The sequence below is a fragment of the Hyla sarda genome, unplaced genomic scaffold, assembly GCF_029499605.1.
Source record: "Hyla sarda isolate aHylSar1 unplaced genomic scaffold, aHylSar1.hap1 scaffold_436, whole genome shotgun sequence".
Lineage (NCBI taxonomy): Eukaryota > Metazoa > Chordata > Amphibia > Anura > Hylidae > Hyla > Hyla sarda.
The window spans coordinates 1,001-18,510 of record NW_026610450.1 but is presented as its reverse complement, the minus strand read 5'-3'; the positions used below and the strand labels follow the sequence as shown (position 1 = coordinate 18,510).

Below are 17,510 nucleotides of genomic sequence, written 5' to 3'. Positions count from 1 at the left end.
CAGGAAATTTCATCGAGGCCTCACTCATCAACAAGTACAATATTCCTGTTACCCGCCTCGTCAAACCTCTCTTCATTGCCTTGGTGAATGGAGAGAGATTGGTCTGCACCGTGCGTTATCGCACTGAATCCCTGCCCATTCACCATCTTGAAAATATTGAATTTTTCGTATTGTCCAATTGTACTTCAGAAATTCTTCTTGGCTTGCCCTGGCTCCAGCGTCACACACCTATCCTCGACTGGGCCACTGGAGACGTTAAGAGTTGGGGACCTTCCTGCCACAAGCGATGTCTTAAGTCGGTTCCTGTCAATCAAGTCTCCATCACTCCTCCATTGCCAGGTCTTCCTAAGGCCTATCAGGACTATTCTGACGTCTTTTTTGTAAAAAGCAAGCAAAGGTCTTACCTCCACATAGACCCTATGACTGCCTTATCGACTTGCTCCCTGGTACCACACCGCCCCGTGGTAGGATTTACCCACTTTCTGCCCCGGAAACACAAGCCATGACAGAGTACATTCAGGAAAACCTCAAAAGAGGTTTTATCCGGAAATCTTCTTCTCCAGCTGGAGCATGATTTTTCTTCATTGCCAAAAAAGATGAATCTCGCCAGGCTAGATGCTCGTTGTTTTTTGCCCGTTTCAACTTTCAAATCCATTTTCGTCCCGCAGACAAGAATGTCAGGGCTGATGCTCTATCACGTACTACCGATGCCTCAGAAGCCGAGACCCTTCCTCAGCACATCATCCCCCCTGAGTGTCTGATCTCTTCTGCTCCTGCTTCTTTGGTGTCTGTCCCTCCAGGAAAAACTTATGTTCCTCCACGTCTTCGCCTCCGGACAGGGGCGTACCTAGAGCATTTGGCACCCGGGGCGGACCCTTTGTTTGGCACCAACACACACACACACACCTTAATTACACCGCCTCCCTCCCCTCCCCCCAGGAGTGGACTGACAACACTCGGGGCCCCCGGACCAAAAAAAGGTCCCCTGCTAGGCTCTGCAGCTCGTCAATCTTCTGCCACGCTCCTATTCCACCCAAATCCCACACACAATAAACTAAAATTTATATATATAAGAACGTAGGTAAATTTCCATGACCAATAATACTGGTATACAAGGAGTAAATATATACCACCACACAATAACTGGATAATACCGCCATACTGTACTGAATAATACCACTATACACAGACCAGTATACTATAAAGGATGTGTATAGAATATAAGTGATTATATACAGGACCATATGGCGGTAGATATCAGCTGTACACAGGATGTGTATACCATATAAGTGATTACAGTTACATTTTGGGACTCACAATTACATCTTTTCTGATCAGCGGCGTCCTCTTTCCTTTTCTTCTCCGTCCGGATAAGACCTCCATGTGGATCTCTTAACATCTGCAGGAAAAACATGTCAGACTCTGCATATTTTCAGTGCCCTCCTCTACACAATCTTCCCATCTATAGGCCCACAAACTGTAATAATGCCCTCCTTGGTGTCCTGCACAGTAAAAGGGCAGGTAGGTAGGTAGTCAGGTAACCCCCTCTTTCCCATAGGTATATGCAGAGTTACACCCCCCCCTCTTTCCCATAGGTATATGCAGAGTTACATCTCCCTCTTTCCCATAGGTATATGCAGAGCTACACCCCCCCCCCCTCTTTCCCATAGGTATATTTAGGGCTGGGCGGTATACCGGTTCATACCGAATACCAAATTTTTTGGGTTGCACGATATGGATTTTCCCCCATACCGCAATACCGGTTGGGCCCCTCCCCCTCGGGAATGTATTATCAGCCTAGCACAGCGCTGTCCCCACATCGGGGAACTAATCCTATGTTACCCGCCAGCACTGTTCTGCTCCCCCCAATTAAGCCCAGCGGGGTACTACTCACATATGTCAAGCACTGCCCTCCTCCTCTTTGTTGGGGGCCGCCGGGCGCCGGAACTCTATACTGTACGCCAGTGGTCTCCAACCTGCAGACCTCCAGAAGTTGCAAAACTACAACTCCCAGCATTCCCGGACAGCCGGCGATGGAACTCTCTGTACGCCAGTGGTCTCCAACCTGCGGACCTCCAGTTGTTGCAAAACTACAACTCCCAGCATGCCCGGACAGCCAGTTTTGCAACAGCTGGAGGTCCGCAGGTTTGAGACCACTGCTGTACGCTGTATACCTATGCCCGGGCTGCAAAAGATACAGAAAATAAACTTAACTCACCCACGTCGGCCGCACGCTGGGGACAAGAATGCCGGACATCCGTCAGCCTATCACCGGCCAGAGCGATGCCCCGCCCCGGCCAGTGATAGGCTGAGCCCACTGTCATGTAAGGAGCCGGCTTCTTACATGACAGTGGGCTCAGCCTATCACTGGCAGGGTCGGGGCATCGCTCTTGCCGGTGATAGGCTGACGGCTGTCCGGCGTTCCCGTCCCCAGCGTGCGGCCGACGTGGGTGAGTTAAGTTTATTTTCTGTATCTTTTGCAGCCCGGGCATAGGTATACAGCGTACAGCAGTGGTCTCAAACCTGTGGACCTCTAGCTGTTGCAAAACTGCAACTCCCAGCATGCCCGGACAGCCATGCTGGGAGTTGTAGTTTTGCAACAACTGGAGGTCCGCAGGTTGGAGACCACTGGTGTACAGTGAGTTCCATCGCCGAAGGCCCCCAACAAAGAGGAGGAGGGCAGTGCTTGACATATGTGAGTAGTACCCCGCTGGGCTGATCATTAATTGGGGGGAGCAGAATAGCGCTGGCGGGTCACATTATTTTGGGGGGGGGAATACCGTTATATACCGTTGAACCGCCGTAAGTTAAAAAAAATACAGTGATACACATATATGTTCATACCGCCCAGCCCTAGGTATATGCAGAGCACCCCCCCTCTCCCCTTCCCTATAGGTATGTGCAGAGCACCCCCCACCCCCCTTCCCTATAGGTAAATGCAGAGCACCCCCCCTCTCCCCCCTTCCCTATAGGTATATGCAGAGCACCCCCCTCCCCTATAGGTATATGCAGAGGACCCCCCCTCCCCCTTCCCTATAGGTAAATGCACAGCACCCCCCCTCTCCCCTATAGGTAAATGGAGAGCACCCCCCCTCTCCCCCCCTTCCCTTTAGGTAAATGCAGAGCACCCCCCTCTCCCCCCTTCCCTATAGGTAAATGCAGAGCACCCCCCCCTATAGGTAAATGGAGAGCACCCCCCCTCTCCCCCCCCTTCCCTTTACGTAAATGCAGAGCACCCCCTCCCTCTCCCCCCTTCCCTATAGGTAAATGCAGAGCACCCCCCCTTCCCTATAGGTAAATACAGAGCACCCCCCTCTCCCCCCCCCCCTTCCCTATAGGTAAATACAGAGCACCCCCCTCTCCCCCCTTTCCTATAGGAAAATGCAGAGAACCCCCCTCCCTCTCCCCCCCCCCTTCCCTATAGGTAAATGCAGAGCACCCCCTCCCCCTCTCCCCCCCTTTCCTATAGGTAAATGCAGAGCGCACCCCCCCTCTCCCCCCCCCCCTTCCCTATAGGTAAATGCAGAGCATCCCCCCCCCTTTCCTATAGGTAAATGCAGAGCGCACCCCCCCTCTCCCCCCCTTCCCTATAGATAAATGCAGAGCACCCCCCCTCCCTTCCCTGTAGGTATATGCAAAGAAAAAAAAAAGGATGCTCACCTGACGTCCCACGCAGCGATCTCCTCAGCTGCAGGGCCCGTATCTTCTCCCCTCCACAGTACAGGCGCCGATGAGCGCCTGTACTGCGTGCTGCGTGGGGGCGGAGGTCACGTCTCCTCTGTGTAGCTGCAGATGCGGCTCACACAGAGGGGACGCCTTCTCCTGTATGTGCGTGTATCGCGCATACAGGAGAATGTAGCGCTGTCAGCTGGGGACTGGGACGAGTGTCCCGGACCTCAGCAGCGGCGGCGGCGGGTCAGTCCGCCCCTGGCACCCCCTTGAGAGTGGCATCCGGGGCGGACGACCCCCCCCCTTGGTACGCCACTGCCTCCGGATCCTCAAATGGGGCCATTCCTCCCTTCTGGCTGGTCACCCTGGAATCAAAAAATCTATACAGTTGATTGCCAGACACTATTGGTGGTCCTCCCTGGAAAAGGATGTGACCGATTTCGTACGAGCCTGTACAGTGTGTGCACGTGCCAAAAGTCTGCAGGTCTTCTCCTTCCTCTGCTGGTGCCTGAACAACCTTGGTCCCACATAGCCATGGACTTCATCACTGACCTTCCTTTATCCCATGGCAACACTGTCATCTGGGTGGTCGTTGATCGTTTTTCCAAAATGGCTCATTTTATTCCGCTTCCTGGCCTTCCTTCTGCGCCACAGTTGGCGAAGCAATTTTTTCTGCAGATTTTTCGTCTTCACGGGCTTCCCACGCATATCGTCTCGGATAGAGGCGTTCAATTTGTGTCAAAATTTTGGAGATCTCTCTGTAATCAATTAAAGATCAAATTAAATTTCTCTTCCCCCTATCACCCCCAATCCAATGGACAAGTGGAAAGAGTGAACCAGATTCTTGGTGACTACTTGCGACATTTTGTCTCCTCCCGCCAAGATGATTGGGTCGACCTTCGGCTCTGGGCTGAATTCTCGTACAATTTCAAAAATTCTGAATCTTCCGCCAAATCTCAATTTTTTGTGGTGTACGGCCGTCACCCGCTGCCCCCCCTCCCCATTCCCACTTCTTCTGGAGTTCCTGCAGTGGATGAATTGACCCGGGACTTCTCCTCTATCTGGAAGGAGACTCATAAGTCGCTCTTACTGGCCTCTTCTCGTATGAAGAGACATGCGAATAAAAAGAGAAGAACTCCTCCTTGTCTTTGTCCCTGGTGACAAAGTGTGGCTCTCTGCCAAATACATACGGTTTCGTGTCCCTAGCTACAAGTTGGGTCCTCGTTACCTCGGGCCATTTAAAATAAAAAAACAAATCAATTCTGTCTCCTACAAGCTCCATCTTCCTTCTTCTCTTCGTATTCCTAACTCTTTCCATCTATCTCTTCTCAAACCTCTTATACTTAACCGTTATTCTCCCAAGGTCACTGTTCCTGCTCCTGTTTCTGGCTCCTCTGATGTCTTCTCTGTCAAAGAGATCCTCGCCTCCAAGATCGTCCGAGGTAAAAGATTCTTTTTAATTGATTGGGAGAATTGTGGTCCAGAAGAGAGGTCCTGGGAACCTGAGGCCAACATTCTGGACAAAGAGCTTGTCCGCAGATTCCTGGGCTCCAATAAGAGGGGGAGACCAAAGGGGGGGTACTGTTACGCCGAGCGCTCCAGGTCCCTGCTCCTCCCCGGAGCACTCGCGGCGTTCTTCAGCGTGCAGCGCCCCTGTCAGCTGCTCTGTTATCACCGGTGGGGATGCGATCCACGTGGCGGGACCCGCCTGCCCGCGGGTCGCATCCCAGTCCTCTCACCTGCCCTGTTCCCCTGCTGTCATGTCCCGGTGTGCGCGGCCCCGCTCTCTAGGGCGCGCGCGCACAGGCTCTCTGAAATTTAAAGGGCCAGTGAACCACTAATTGGTGCCTGGCCCAATCAGTGCTAATCACTCCCAATCACATAAAAGCCCACTTCCCCTTCCTGTCCTTGCCGGATCTTGTTGCCTAGTGCCCTGAGAAAGTGTTCTGTGTATTCCCAAGCCTTTGTATCCAGACCCTTGCCGTTGCCCCTGACTACAAACCTTTGCCGCCTGCCTTGACCTTTTGCTACGTCCGACCTTGCCTTCGCCTTGTCCTTGTGTACTACACCTATCTCAGCTGTTAGTGAGGTTGAGTCGCTATCGGGGGATACGACCTGGGAGTTACTGCCGCAGCAAGTCCATCCCGCCTTGCGGCGGGCTCTGGTGAAAGCCATTAGCTTCTTAGAACCGGTCCCCTGGTACGGCCCACGCCATTGCCTCACTAACACAGAGGATCCACTACCCGCTTCCAGTCCGGTTCCTGACAGAAGTTTTGGCCTGTCCAAGGATGAAAATAGGCCTACATATTTTGAAATACCTTTAATGCAATCTTCCCCAAATAGAAGGTCATCAGTGAGGGAAGTAGACTCATTAGAGGCTAGGTGGATTAGGTGTGAGTCCATTTTTAATAGAATTGTGTGACACTTTTCTGCACAAAGGGCAGCATTGGCATTTCCAAATATAAACATAGCCCGTTGAGCCGAGCCCTTAAGTATCTCCACGTCAACAGGAGTGCCAGTGGATGTGGAAATTTTGGCCAGATCTAAAATTTTAGTGATAGTGCTGAGGATATCAAGAAATGTATCCTGGCAAGTACGAAAAGATCGATCTAGACCTTTTTTACAATGTTTTCCCATTTTTAGTGAATATCTGATAAGGATTGGATCAATTGCGTGATGCTTTTTCCGAGGATTTACGAATCCATAAGTTGACAACTTGTGGTTGTGTAATCCACTGTTTAATTTGTGATGGGTCGAAATAAGGGACCCCACTTCCATCTAAAATGACCTCTGTAGAATTAAGATTATTAGGTAAATTGGAATCACCCCCATCAGAGGCATCTAAATAAATAACCACATTTTGATCAGAGTCTTCAGTTTCTAGGGTCGAGTAGTCACTTGAGGATTCATGGTATGAGTCTGGTTTGACTCGCTTTGAGATTTTTTTAACTCATTTATTTTTCGCCTCACAGGTGGAGGGTCTGGGGTGCATTGCAGCAGCACCAGTAGTAGTGCTACTATCAATAGAGTAGCCTTCAGAAATATCCTTACCCGCTCTTTTTGGAATCTTTTAGATTTATCAGAGTTGTGGTCAGTAGTGAGTAAATGCCTATTTTTGGACGTATGTTTACGACCTTTGGGAGTAATCATTTGAGGTCTCTGAGGATTATTTTAATTCATTGAAGTAGCCACGGTTCTGGCAATAGAGTCTTGCATATTCAACATAGCTGATTGGACAGCTGATTGCATGGAATCATTGACCATTAATTGTATTTGGTCATTAGTGAAAATTTCTAATTCTTTGTCAAATGATTTGTCAATTGAAGACATTTTGACAGAATATTAATAATAAAATATATTTAAGAATAGATTATATGGATATTAATATATAGTGAGTGAATGTGGTAATGTTCACTTCATAAAAGTATATATATATATATATATATATATATAATGACTAAAAGGGAGTAAGGAAGGAGGGGGGAATAATTTATGATTAATTATAAGAGTTTATATAGATGGACAATATTGAATAGGAGGAATAATAGAGGAAATACCTAAAAGCACCAGAAGATGGTGCTAAATACCAATGGATGAAGTGGTGATGCACAGTAATATAGAGTTTATCGCCAGAAGACCCTGAAGCAGGAAGCCGACCTAACACAGCAATAGCCAAACACCGTCTGTGACAGGAGTATTGAGAGAGAAATGCTATGACAGGAATGCTGTGACAGGAGTGCTCAGTGAGGTAAAGGAGCGGAAGGGGGAATATGAAATATCAGCTGTGTAGTGAGCGTGAGCTGAGGATTGAGCATGTGACCGGCCGTTCGGGTCAGTGAGATACGCAAAGGAAATGAAGAAGGAGATTATAATATATATGGAAAAAACACCAAAATCTAGGAAAATAAGGGGGTTAAAAAACAGTATATGATAATAAGTAGAGGGAAGGAGCCAATAAGCGATTCAAATATTACATAAGCATACGATAGAAAAGTAAATTGAATATAATGGAGAATAATATAGACAAAATAAAGAAAATAGAACTGATAATGCAATAAATACAATGGTCAAATTAATTAAATAAATAATAACGTTAAAATAATTGAGAAATAATCAAATAAATATTAAATAAATTAAAACATGGAATAATAATGATGAAATTGATAATAAATTAATGTTATTAAGATAGTAGAATAAAATGAATTAATTATATAGTAAAAATTACTAATTGAAAATACTGGAATAGTGAACAATCATGGAGAACAATTCTTATTTATCTTTGATAGCAGCAAAGAAAGAGGGATTACTATTGGCAACAGCATCTTATATCAACTATGTCCTAATCCGATTGGCAGTTACTGTGATATAACATGTTTGGCTGTACCATTCCATGCAAGTTTTTTCTCTGTTATATTTTTAACTATTTGTTTGCTGCTATTGAGCGCAATGCAATAATGTGAAGTCTCCTTCTTGTAATAAAATTCTGACATATATGGGGAGATTTATCAAAACCTGTGTAGAGGAAGAGGGGTGCAGTTGCCCCTAACAACCAATCAGCTTGCTTCTTTCATTTATCAGAAGCCTCTTTAACCCCTTAAGGACTGAGCTCTTTTTCACCTTAAGGACTGAACCCTTTTTTTGCAATTCTGACTACTGTCACTTTATGCATTAATAACTCTGGGATGCTTTTACCAATTATTCTGATTCCGAGTTTGTTTTTTCTTGACATATTCTACTTTAACATAGGGATAAATTTTTGTCATTACTTGACTCCTTTCTCTGTTAAAAATCCCCAAATTTCATAAACATTTTGAAAATTTAGCATTTTTCTAACTTTGAAACTCTCTGCTTCTAAGGAAAATGGATATTCCAAATATTATATTGATTACAAAATACAATATGTCTTTTTTGTGTTGACATCATAAAGTTGACATGTTTTTATTTTTGAAGACATCAGAGGGCTTCAAAGTATAGCAGCAATTTTCAAAATTTTCACGAAAATTTTGAAATCTGAATTTTACAGGGAACAGTTTGAAGTGGATTTGAGGGGCCTTTCTGTGAGAGATACCCCATTATAGAAACTACACACATCAAAGTATTCAAAATGACATTCAGAAAGTTTGTTAAACCTTTGCTGCTATTCTTGTGAAACACCTAAAGTGGAGGAGAAAAATCTAAATCTGCATTTTTTACACTAACATGTTCTTGTAGCCCCATTTTTCATTTTTAAAAGTGGTATTAGGTGAAAAAAATAAAATAAATTTGTAGCCCAATTTCTCTCGAGTATGGAAATTCCTCATATATTGACATAAAGTACTCTGTGTGCTCACAACATGACTCAAGAGGGAAAGAGTAACTGGGGGATTTTTTTAAACAAATTTTGCCATGTCATGGTTTTTGGGGGCCATCTTGCATTTAGGGAATCCCCATGGTGCCAGAACAGAAAAAAAAAAAAAACACACACACACATGGCATACTATTTTTGAACAAGGAACATAACAAAGGGTATAGTGAGCCTTAACACTTCACAGGTGTTTGACGAATTTGCGTTGAAGTTGGACATGAAAATGGAAAATTAGATTTTTAACACTAAAATGATGGTGTTACCCCAAATTTTTCATTTTCACAAGGGGTAATAGGAGAAAATGGACCCCAAAATTTGAAGCCCAATTTCTCCCATTTAAGAAAATGCCCCATATGTGGACGTTAAGTGCTCTGCTGGCGCACTACAATGCTCAGAAAAGAAGGAGCAACATTTGGCTTTTTGAAAGAGAATTTTGCTGAAATGGTTTTTGGGGGGTATGTTGCATCTAGAAAGTCCCCAGGGTGCCAGAACAGCAAAAAAATAAATTTAAAAAAAACACATGGAATACTATTTTGGAAACTACACCCCTCAATGAACGTAACAAGGGGTATAGTGAGCCTTAACACCTCACAGATGTTTGACGACTTTGCATTGAATTGATGGTGTTACTCCAAATTTTTCATTTTCACATGGTGTAATAGGAGAAAATGGACCCCAAAATGTAAAGCCCAATTTCTCCCGATTAAGAAAATGCCCCATATGTGGATGTTAAGTGCTCTGCTGGCGCACTACAGGTCTCAGAACAGAAGGAGCGCCATTGGGCTTATTAAGAGAGAATTTTGCTGAAATTGAAGTCGGGGGTTATGTGCATTTTCAAACCTCCCATGGAGCCAGAACAGCAGAAACCCCCCAAATGTGGCACCATTTTGGAAACTAGACCCCTCCAGGAACGTAACAAGGGTTACAGTGAGTACTTACACCTCACAGTTTTTTTGAACAGTGGGCCGTAAAAGTGAAAAGTTAGATTTTTCATACTAAATTGCTGGTATTAACCAAAAAAACATTTGTTTCACAAGTAGTGAGAGAAAAAAAGCTCCACAACATTTGTACCCCAATTTCTCCAGAATAAGAAAATACCCCATATATGGCAGTAAACACTATGCAGGTGCAAAAAAAAGGGCTTAGGAGCAAGACAGCACCGATGACATTTGAGGCCTAAAGTGGTGCTTTGCACTGCAATGGTTGAGGTTCTGACATAAAATCCAGAAAAGAAAAACCCGGTAAGTGACCACAATTTTGAAACTACACCCTTCAAGGAAGGTAACAAGGGGTACCGTGAGTACTTATACCTCACAAGTTTTTTGAACAGTGGGCTGAAAAATGAAGAATTAGATTTTTTTTTACTCTAAAATGCTGGGGCTACCCAATTTTTAAAATTTTCACAAGGGGTGACTGGAGAAATTGGGTTACAAATTTTGGAGGGCTTTTTCTCCTGACTATGGAAGCACATCCACATATGGGGTAACGTGCTGGGTGGGCACACAACAAGGCTCCGAAGTCCTAGAGGTCTCAATTCACAGTGCGGCACTGCATGAATGTGCTGGATTTGGAATGGCAGGTAGGAGTTGGTGTAGCTAAGATGCCTCAGGTGGTGCTCAGATAATGAATGCAAAGTTCATAGTATCCGTGAAGAGAAATGAAAATATCGGCACTCACCAGTGTGGCTGCAGGGTCTTCTTTATTGAGACATACTCACATGCGGGGTACAGAAGAGAGGGGAGTGGGGGGACAAGTGGTGGCGACCGAGCTCTAGTTTCGCACACTTGGTGCGCTTCGTCCGGCCAACTTTTTCTCCTGACTATGGAAACACATCCACATATGGGGTAACGTGCTGGGTGGGCACACAACAAGGCTCAGAAATCATAGAGGTCTGTTTGCATTTGTGGCCTATGGCATATCAGTAGCTGACGGTTAGATACATTCAGAGGAAAATACAAAAATGAAACACCCACATGTGACCCCATTACAGAAAGTACCTCCCCCTGAGGAATGGGTATAGGGCAAAAGAGGACATTTTGAACGCACAGGTGTTTCCTAAATTTATTTTCCAGAAATGGATGAAGGGTAGCTTTTTAAAATAGCAATTTTCAACCTATGCTCTGCTTCATCTTTCTGGGAACAACTAGCATTGTCGCCGAATTGTCGCCTGGAAATACGACAGATCTCATGAGCGAGAACTCTTCGCATTTGAGTCCGATGTTTCTCACAGACCTAACAGTTACATGCATTCAGAGGAAAATACAAGAAAGGAACACCCGCAAGTGAGAATATAACAAACAGTACATCCCCCTAGGAAATGTGTATAATAGTGAAGTGGACATTAGGAACAGACGGGTGTTGCCTAAATTTATTTTGCCAATTCCTAGTAAGTAAAAATGATGCCCGCCCCAAACCCTATGCTTTGAGTCATCATTCTAGGAATGTGATGTGTGTGGCCGTCCCTATTCTGTTACCTCAAATGCGCAACCCGCTCAGGTGGGGATAGAGCGCTGCGCATTTGAGGCAACTGCAAACCCCTAATGATGTTGACTCTGTGTCTCATGACCCATTTTTTGGGGAGGGGAAAAAAAGATATCTATTGGGAAAGTGGTTTCGGGATTTTTTTGGGGGGGCGGTGTTTTGGTTTTAAAATTTGGAAGACAGTGTACTCTGGACTGGTACATTGGAGTTGAATTCTGGGGAATTAAAATTAGAGAAAAGGATTACAAATGTAGTGCTCCATGGAAGTGTGATGCTCCCTGAAGAAGTTTTTAATGCAGAGGCCCGGATGATCGGGGCAAGTGTCATACTGAGTTGTGGTGTCCTTACGAATCCCCCTCCTATGACACACTCTGCATTTTTTCTGGGATCATTCCTTCTTTCCAGTGTGGGGGCCCACAGTTCCAGAGGTGCTCTGACCCGCTCCTTGGCAGCCACCAAAGATGAGGGCCTTTAGAACTACCTCTTTAAACTGCAGGAATGTCCCTGTGTTGCCAGCGTACTAGGACAGTACAAAAGAGTTGTACATGGCAACCTGTACCATGTCCGTGTTTTCCGCCTGGCATCATATGGCTTGAGGACTTGATCAGAAAGATCAACTCCCCCCATATACCGATTGTAGTCCAGAATACAATCAGGCTTGAGGACCGGTCCCACGGTACCTCGCACAGGGACAGGGGTGCTGCCGTTCTCATGAATTGTAGTGAGCATAAGGACATCCCTCTTGTCCTTATACCTGACCAGCAACAGGTTTTCATGGGAAATGGGATGGGGCGGAAGGCCTCTTTGATTCTTCCGGACTGTTCCACAAGCGACCGTGGATCTGGTGGCGAGGGATGTGAAGAGAGGGATACTAGTATAAAAGTTATCCACGTAAAGGTGGTAACCTTTATCTAGCAATGGGTGCAAAAGGCCCCAAAGATTTTCCCGCTAACACTCAGAGTGGGGGGACATTCTGGAGGTTCAATAGGGGAATCTCATCCTTCATACACCATAAACTTGCAAGTGTACCCTGAGGTACTCTCGCAAAGTTTATACAGCTTCACGCCATACCACGCTCGCTTGGTAGGGATGTATTGCTGGAAGCTGTGTCTTTCCTTAAAGCTGATGAGAGACTCATCAATAGCGACCTCCCGCCCCAGGACATAGGCCTCCCAAAATTTTCCCTGAAGTGATTGATGACCGGCCTGATTTTATACAGGCGGTCATACACGGGGGTCATAAACGGCCGCATTATCAGCATAATGCAAACATTTCCAAATGGCCTCGAACTGGGAACGTGCCATGGCCATACTGTAGAGCGGTGTCTGGTAAAGGACGTCCCCACTCCAGTATTGCCTGACACTAGGCTTTTTACTAGACCCATATGCAGCACGAGGCCCCAAAAGGTCCTCATTTAGGCTGCATTGACTGGGAACCACTCATTGGGGTCTAGCTAAAAATGAGCCCGGGTTTGCAGCGACGAATTGTTGGGCATACAGATTCATCTGGTCAACCATCAGATTGACAAAGTTGTCACTGAAAAAAAAAACTGAAATAGTCCATTTCAGTGAACCCAACCATGTTAATCTTGATACCTGAGTCGTTAACAAACTCAGGAATCACGGGCTCGTGGTCTGCTGGCTGAGTCCAGACACGTTTGCTGGTACAGGGCACCAGTGAACTTGGCTGGGGGCTTGACTAGTATGAGCGCCAGGGGGACTCATACTAGCATGGGGCACAGGGTCAGGAGCAGAGGAGGTTTGCGGCCTCGTCTAGTGGCGTCTCTGCCACCTTGGTGACTCATCATCAGAAGATGATGAGGAGGACAAGGAAATAAGGAAGGTGGGGTCTTTCTCGTCCTCTGAGGCACTTTCAGAGTCGGAAGCAAGTAAGGCATATGCCTCCTCTGCTGAAAATGCCCTGCGGGCCATTTCCCTACTCTAATGGGGGGTGAAGTGTATAAATGCGGGGGGGGGGGGAAACTTTATTGGTGTGGTGTGGTGTGATAATACCTCCCTAACCTGCCCTAGCCTAACCTAACTAACTAATCCGCCCTAAGAACAAAAATATAAAATAAAACTAAACTAAAAAAAAAAGAAAAAGAAACTTAAAAAAAAAGACTTCTAACTCAAAAAAAAAACCTGCGCCCAAAAAAAAAGCGTTCGCCTAATCAGTGGTGTGCACACTTATTAGCGCTTGTTGGCGGCAGGGAGCGCAGAAGTCATTGGAGGGTCTAAACATGTACACAGACCCCCACACAAAAACCTCTAAAAATTAAATAAAAAAACGATTGAAACTTTTTTGTAACTTTTTTTTAGCACTGAGGGGGGAGACTGCAGTACAGAGCTCCGTCCTGAACACCAGATCTGAAGAAAATGGTGGGCAGAGCGGAGCAGCGTGCTGCTGCACCCACCTCCCCCTCCTCATACTGCAGTGATTGGTGCAGGCACTACGGCCGCCCAATGACTGCTGTACTGGGGGGTGGCAACAGTGCCGCCCCTCAGTACTGTGTGGATGATGATTGGTGGTGTATATTACACCACCGATCATCATCATTATCCGGATCACTGGGTCAGACGTGACCAAGATGACCCGGAACCGCCGCAGACCACTGGTTAGTATTTACCGGCAATCGCCGATATGGGGGATCCTCAGGATCCCCCTCTGCACACTGCCAGGATGCCTGCTGAATGATTTCAGCAGGCAACCGACTCCAATCCCCACCCGGCGAGCTGCGGGGAACGGAATAGCAGCAAATTTGCGGCGATCGCCGATATGGCGGGACCTCAGGACCCCCCTGAGCTATATGCCGGGATGTCTGCTGAACAATATCAGCAGGCATCCCGGTCCGGTTCTCAGCTGACGAGCGGAGGGGACCGGAATTCCCACGGGCATATCCATACGCCCTCGGTCCTTAAGGACTTTAAAACGGGGGCGTATGGATACGACCGCCATCCTTAAGGGGTTATGGATGCAGGGTGAAACTGTACGCCCCAACACCCTAAGTGGCTTTAAAGCAAGTGCAGGAGCAGTAAGCTGCCCGGCATTTAACCCCTTAGACGCCGTGATCAATACCGATCAAGGTGTCTAAAGTGAGGGTAAAAGTCTGCGGTAGCTCAAAGGAGCTTATCAAACCCTCACAACGTGATCGTGGGGATTCGGTAAGCTAAAATGGCAGAGGAGATTCCCTTTACCGGCCTCCTGCACTTGTTTTTTCTAGGTGTGCAGAAAGCACCAAACAACCTTACCTAAGCAACTTTCAGCTTTTGCTTTGCAGTGATCACAAATCTACAAAGTGCAAATGTCGCTTATAGGTATAAAAAAAAGTTGCAAACCTCTCCAAAAAGTCACAAATCTAAACCAATCCAGACCTGACTACAAAACTCATAGGGGGAGATTTATCAAAACCTGTGCATAGGAAAAGTTGCCCAGTTGCCCATAGCAACCAATCAGATTTATTCTTTCATTTTCAGCAAGGCCTCTGAAAAATTAAAGAAACGATCTGGTTGCTTTTCCTCTGGACAGGTAATGATAAATCTCCTCACAGAGTCACAAAGGAGAGAAGGAAACATACAAAATGGTGTTCTGAAGTCTGAAGTGATTTATGTTTTTCTCCTTATGTGCACCAAATTTATCACCCCCCCCCCCCCTATTAATAGTATGATAAATATGTCACATAAGCAAAACTAAAGCAAAAAATAAATAAAAAATTACTTGAAAACTCACTTACCAAAGACACTAATGATAAATCTCCTCCGATATCTTTTCATGGTTTGTGATAATGTCCTATATAGAAGTCCATGTAAATTTAACGTGATGAATGCGGCACAGAGCAAGCGCAGGAACCATCTGTTAGAATCTACTGTGATAGCGGGACAGGGATCCATTCACCAACAGCAAAGTGATTGGTCACCATTTCTATTACAGTTCAGTAGATTAATTATTCTAACATAAATATTGTCGTATAGAACTTCTCATGTCTCTTAGTTAATATTTAGTAATACACATGTGATTAAACTAATGTGATGTGATGAATTAATGACTCTGGGACATATTTCTGTGTTTTTTAGGATTTTTGAGTCATGGCTCGTGCGGTACAATGGATCGCCTATGACATATCCTGAAAATAATGAGATCGGACAAGGTCCACATGATTGTGCCACTCCCTTCTTCCCATGTTACAAGAACAAGGATCTGATCCTGAGGGCTGATGAATTTGGTTACAAGTTCTCCTCTGGGCCAGTGTGATCACATGGATCTGCTCCACTGGATTAAGGGTCTGATGTGTCTATTTTTGGTTCATACCAAGATTCCTATATCAGTAAATCAATGAGATGGCACCTATAATACTCTATAGGTGACAGATGAAAAGGTCTAAACATCAGATCTTCAGAACAGTTTGTGTAGAGATTAGTGTGTGTTGTCTAGAATCGCAACAATTTCGGAAAACTACCGACATTTGTAAAAAAAAAAAGAGAAATATAAAAATAAATCTTTTTATGGATACCACAGAAATTCCCCTTTTCCTCATTCACATGTGTTGAATAAACCTCGCTGTGCCCTCCGATGGCGAATATATTCTATTATGTCATCAACTGGGTTGGAGCAAACATTAAAAACATCAACAATGACTAATGAAGGAACCATTAACCATGACAACTGGGCGCATCCCGTGACAACTGGCCGCATCCTGTGACAACTGGCCGCAACCCAAGTCAACTGCCCACAATGCAATTAACCACTTCAGGACCTGCACCACACATAAATAGCACCTGAGCTTGCTTTATGGTATAGCAGAAAAAAATGTGCTATCAGCAGCCAGCACTCACTGATCACGCTGATGTCAGCCATTATCCCAGGACCAAACCGGTGCCAGTCAGTTGTTCAATTTAACTTTGGGGAGGTTGTGGGGGGGGGGGGCTGCCATAAGGGGACCAGGTGCAGTATACACTGTATAATGAGATGGTATTGCCATAAGGGGACCAGGCGCAGTATACACTGTATAATGAGATGGTATTGCCAGAAGCGGACCAGGTGCAGTATACACTGTATAATAAGGTGGCACTGCCATACAGGGGACCAGGTGCAGTATACACTGTATAATGAGATGGTATTGCCAGAAGTGCAGTGTTACCAGGTGCAGTGTACACTGTATAATGAGGTGGCACTGCTATACAGGGGACCAGGTGCAGTATACACTGTATAATGAGGTGGCACCACCATACAGGGGACCGGGTGCAGTATACACTGTATAATAAGGGGGCACTGCTCTACAGGTGACCGGATACAGTATACACTCCTATCCCTGCTATTGGTTGTCTAGAAGCGACAACCAATAGCAGATCGGTATAATGAGAGGTGGCACTGCTATACAAGGGACCAGGTGCAGTATAAACTGTATAATGAGGTGGTACTGCCATACAGGGGATCGGGTGCAGTATACACTGTATAATGAGGTGGCACTGCCATACAGGGGATCGGGTGCTGTATACACTGTATAATGAGGTGGCACTGCCATACAGGCGACCGGGAGCAGTATACACTGTGTAATGAGGTGGCACTGCCATACAGGGGACCAGATACAGTAAGCACTGTATAATGAAGTGGTACTTCCATACAGGGGACCGGGTACAGTATACACTGTATAATAAGGGGGCACTGCTATACAGGGGATCGGGTACAGTATACACTGTATGAGGTGGCACTGCCATACAGGGGACCGGATACAGTATACACTGTATGAGGTGGCACTGCTATACAGGGGACCGGGTGCAGCATATACTGTATAATGAGGTGGTACCACCATACAGGGGACCGGGTACAGTATACACTGTATAATAAGGTGGCACTGCTATACAGGGGACCAGGTACAGTATACACTGTATAATAATGGGGTACTGCTATACAGGGGACCGGGTACAGTATACACTGTATAATAACGGGGTACTGCTATGCAGGGGACCTGGTACAGTATACACTGTATAATAACGGGGTACTGCTATACAGGGGACCTGGT

General features: G+C 45.8%; 1 protein-coding gene across 1 annotated transcript in view; it reads left to right on the top strand.

Moving 5' to 3' along the window:
• The window catches only part of LOC130334538 (tyrosinase-like), a 110,501-nt gene extending 94,357 nt beyond the window's left edge, over positions 1 to 16,144 (top strand). Inside the window, exon 4 of the mRNA XM_056553891.1 lies at positions 15,565 to 16,144. Coding sequence (XP_056409866.1) covers positions 15,565 to 15,742 — 178 coding nt within the window. The 3' untranslated portion in view covers positions 15,743 to 16,144. The remainder of the gene's footprint in view (positions 1 to 15,564) is intronic.
• Positions 16,145 to 17,510: the final 1,366 nt, after the last annotated feature.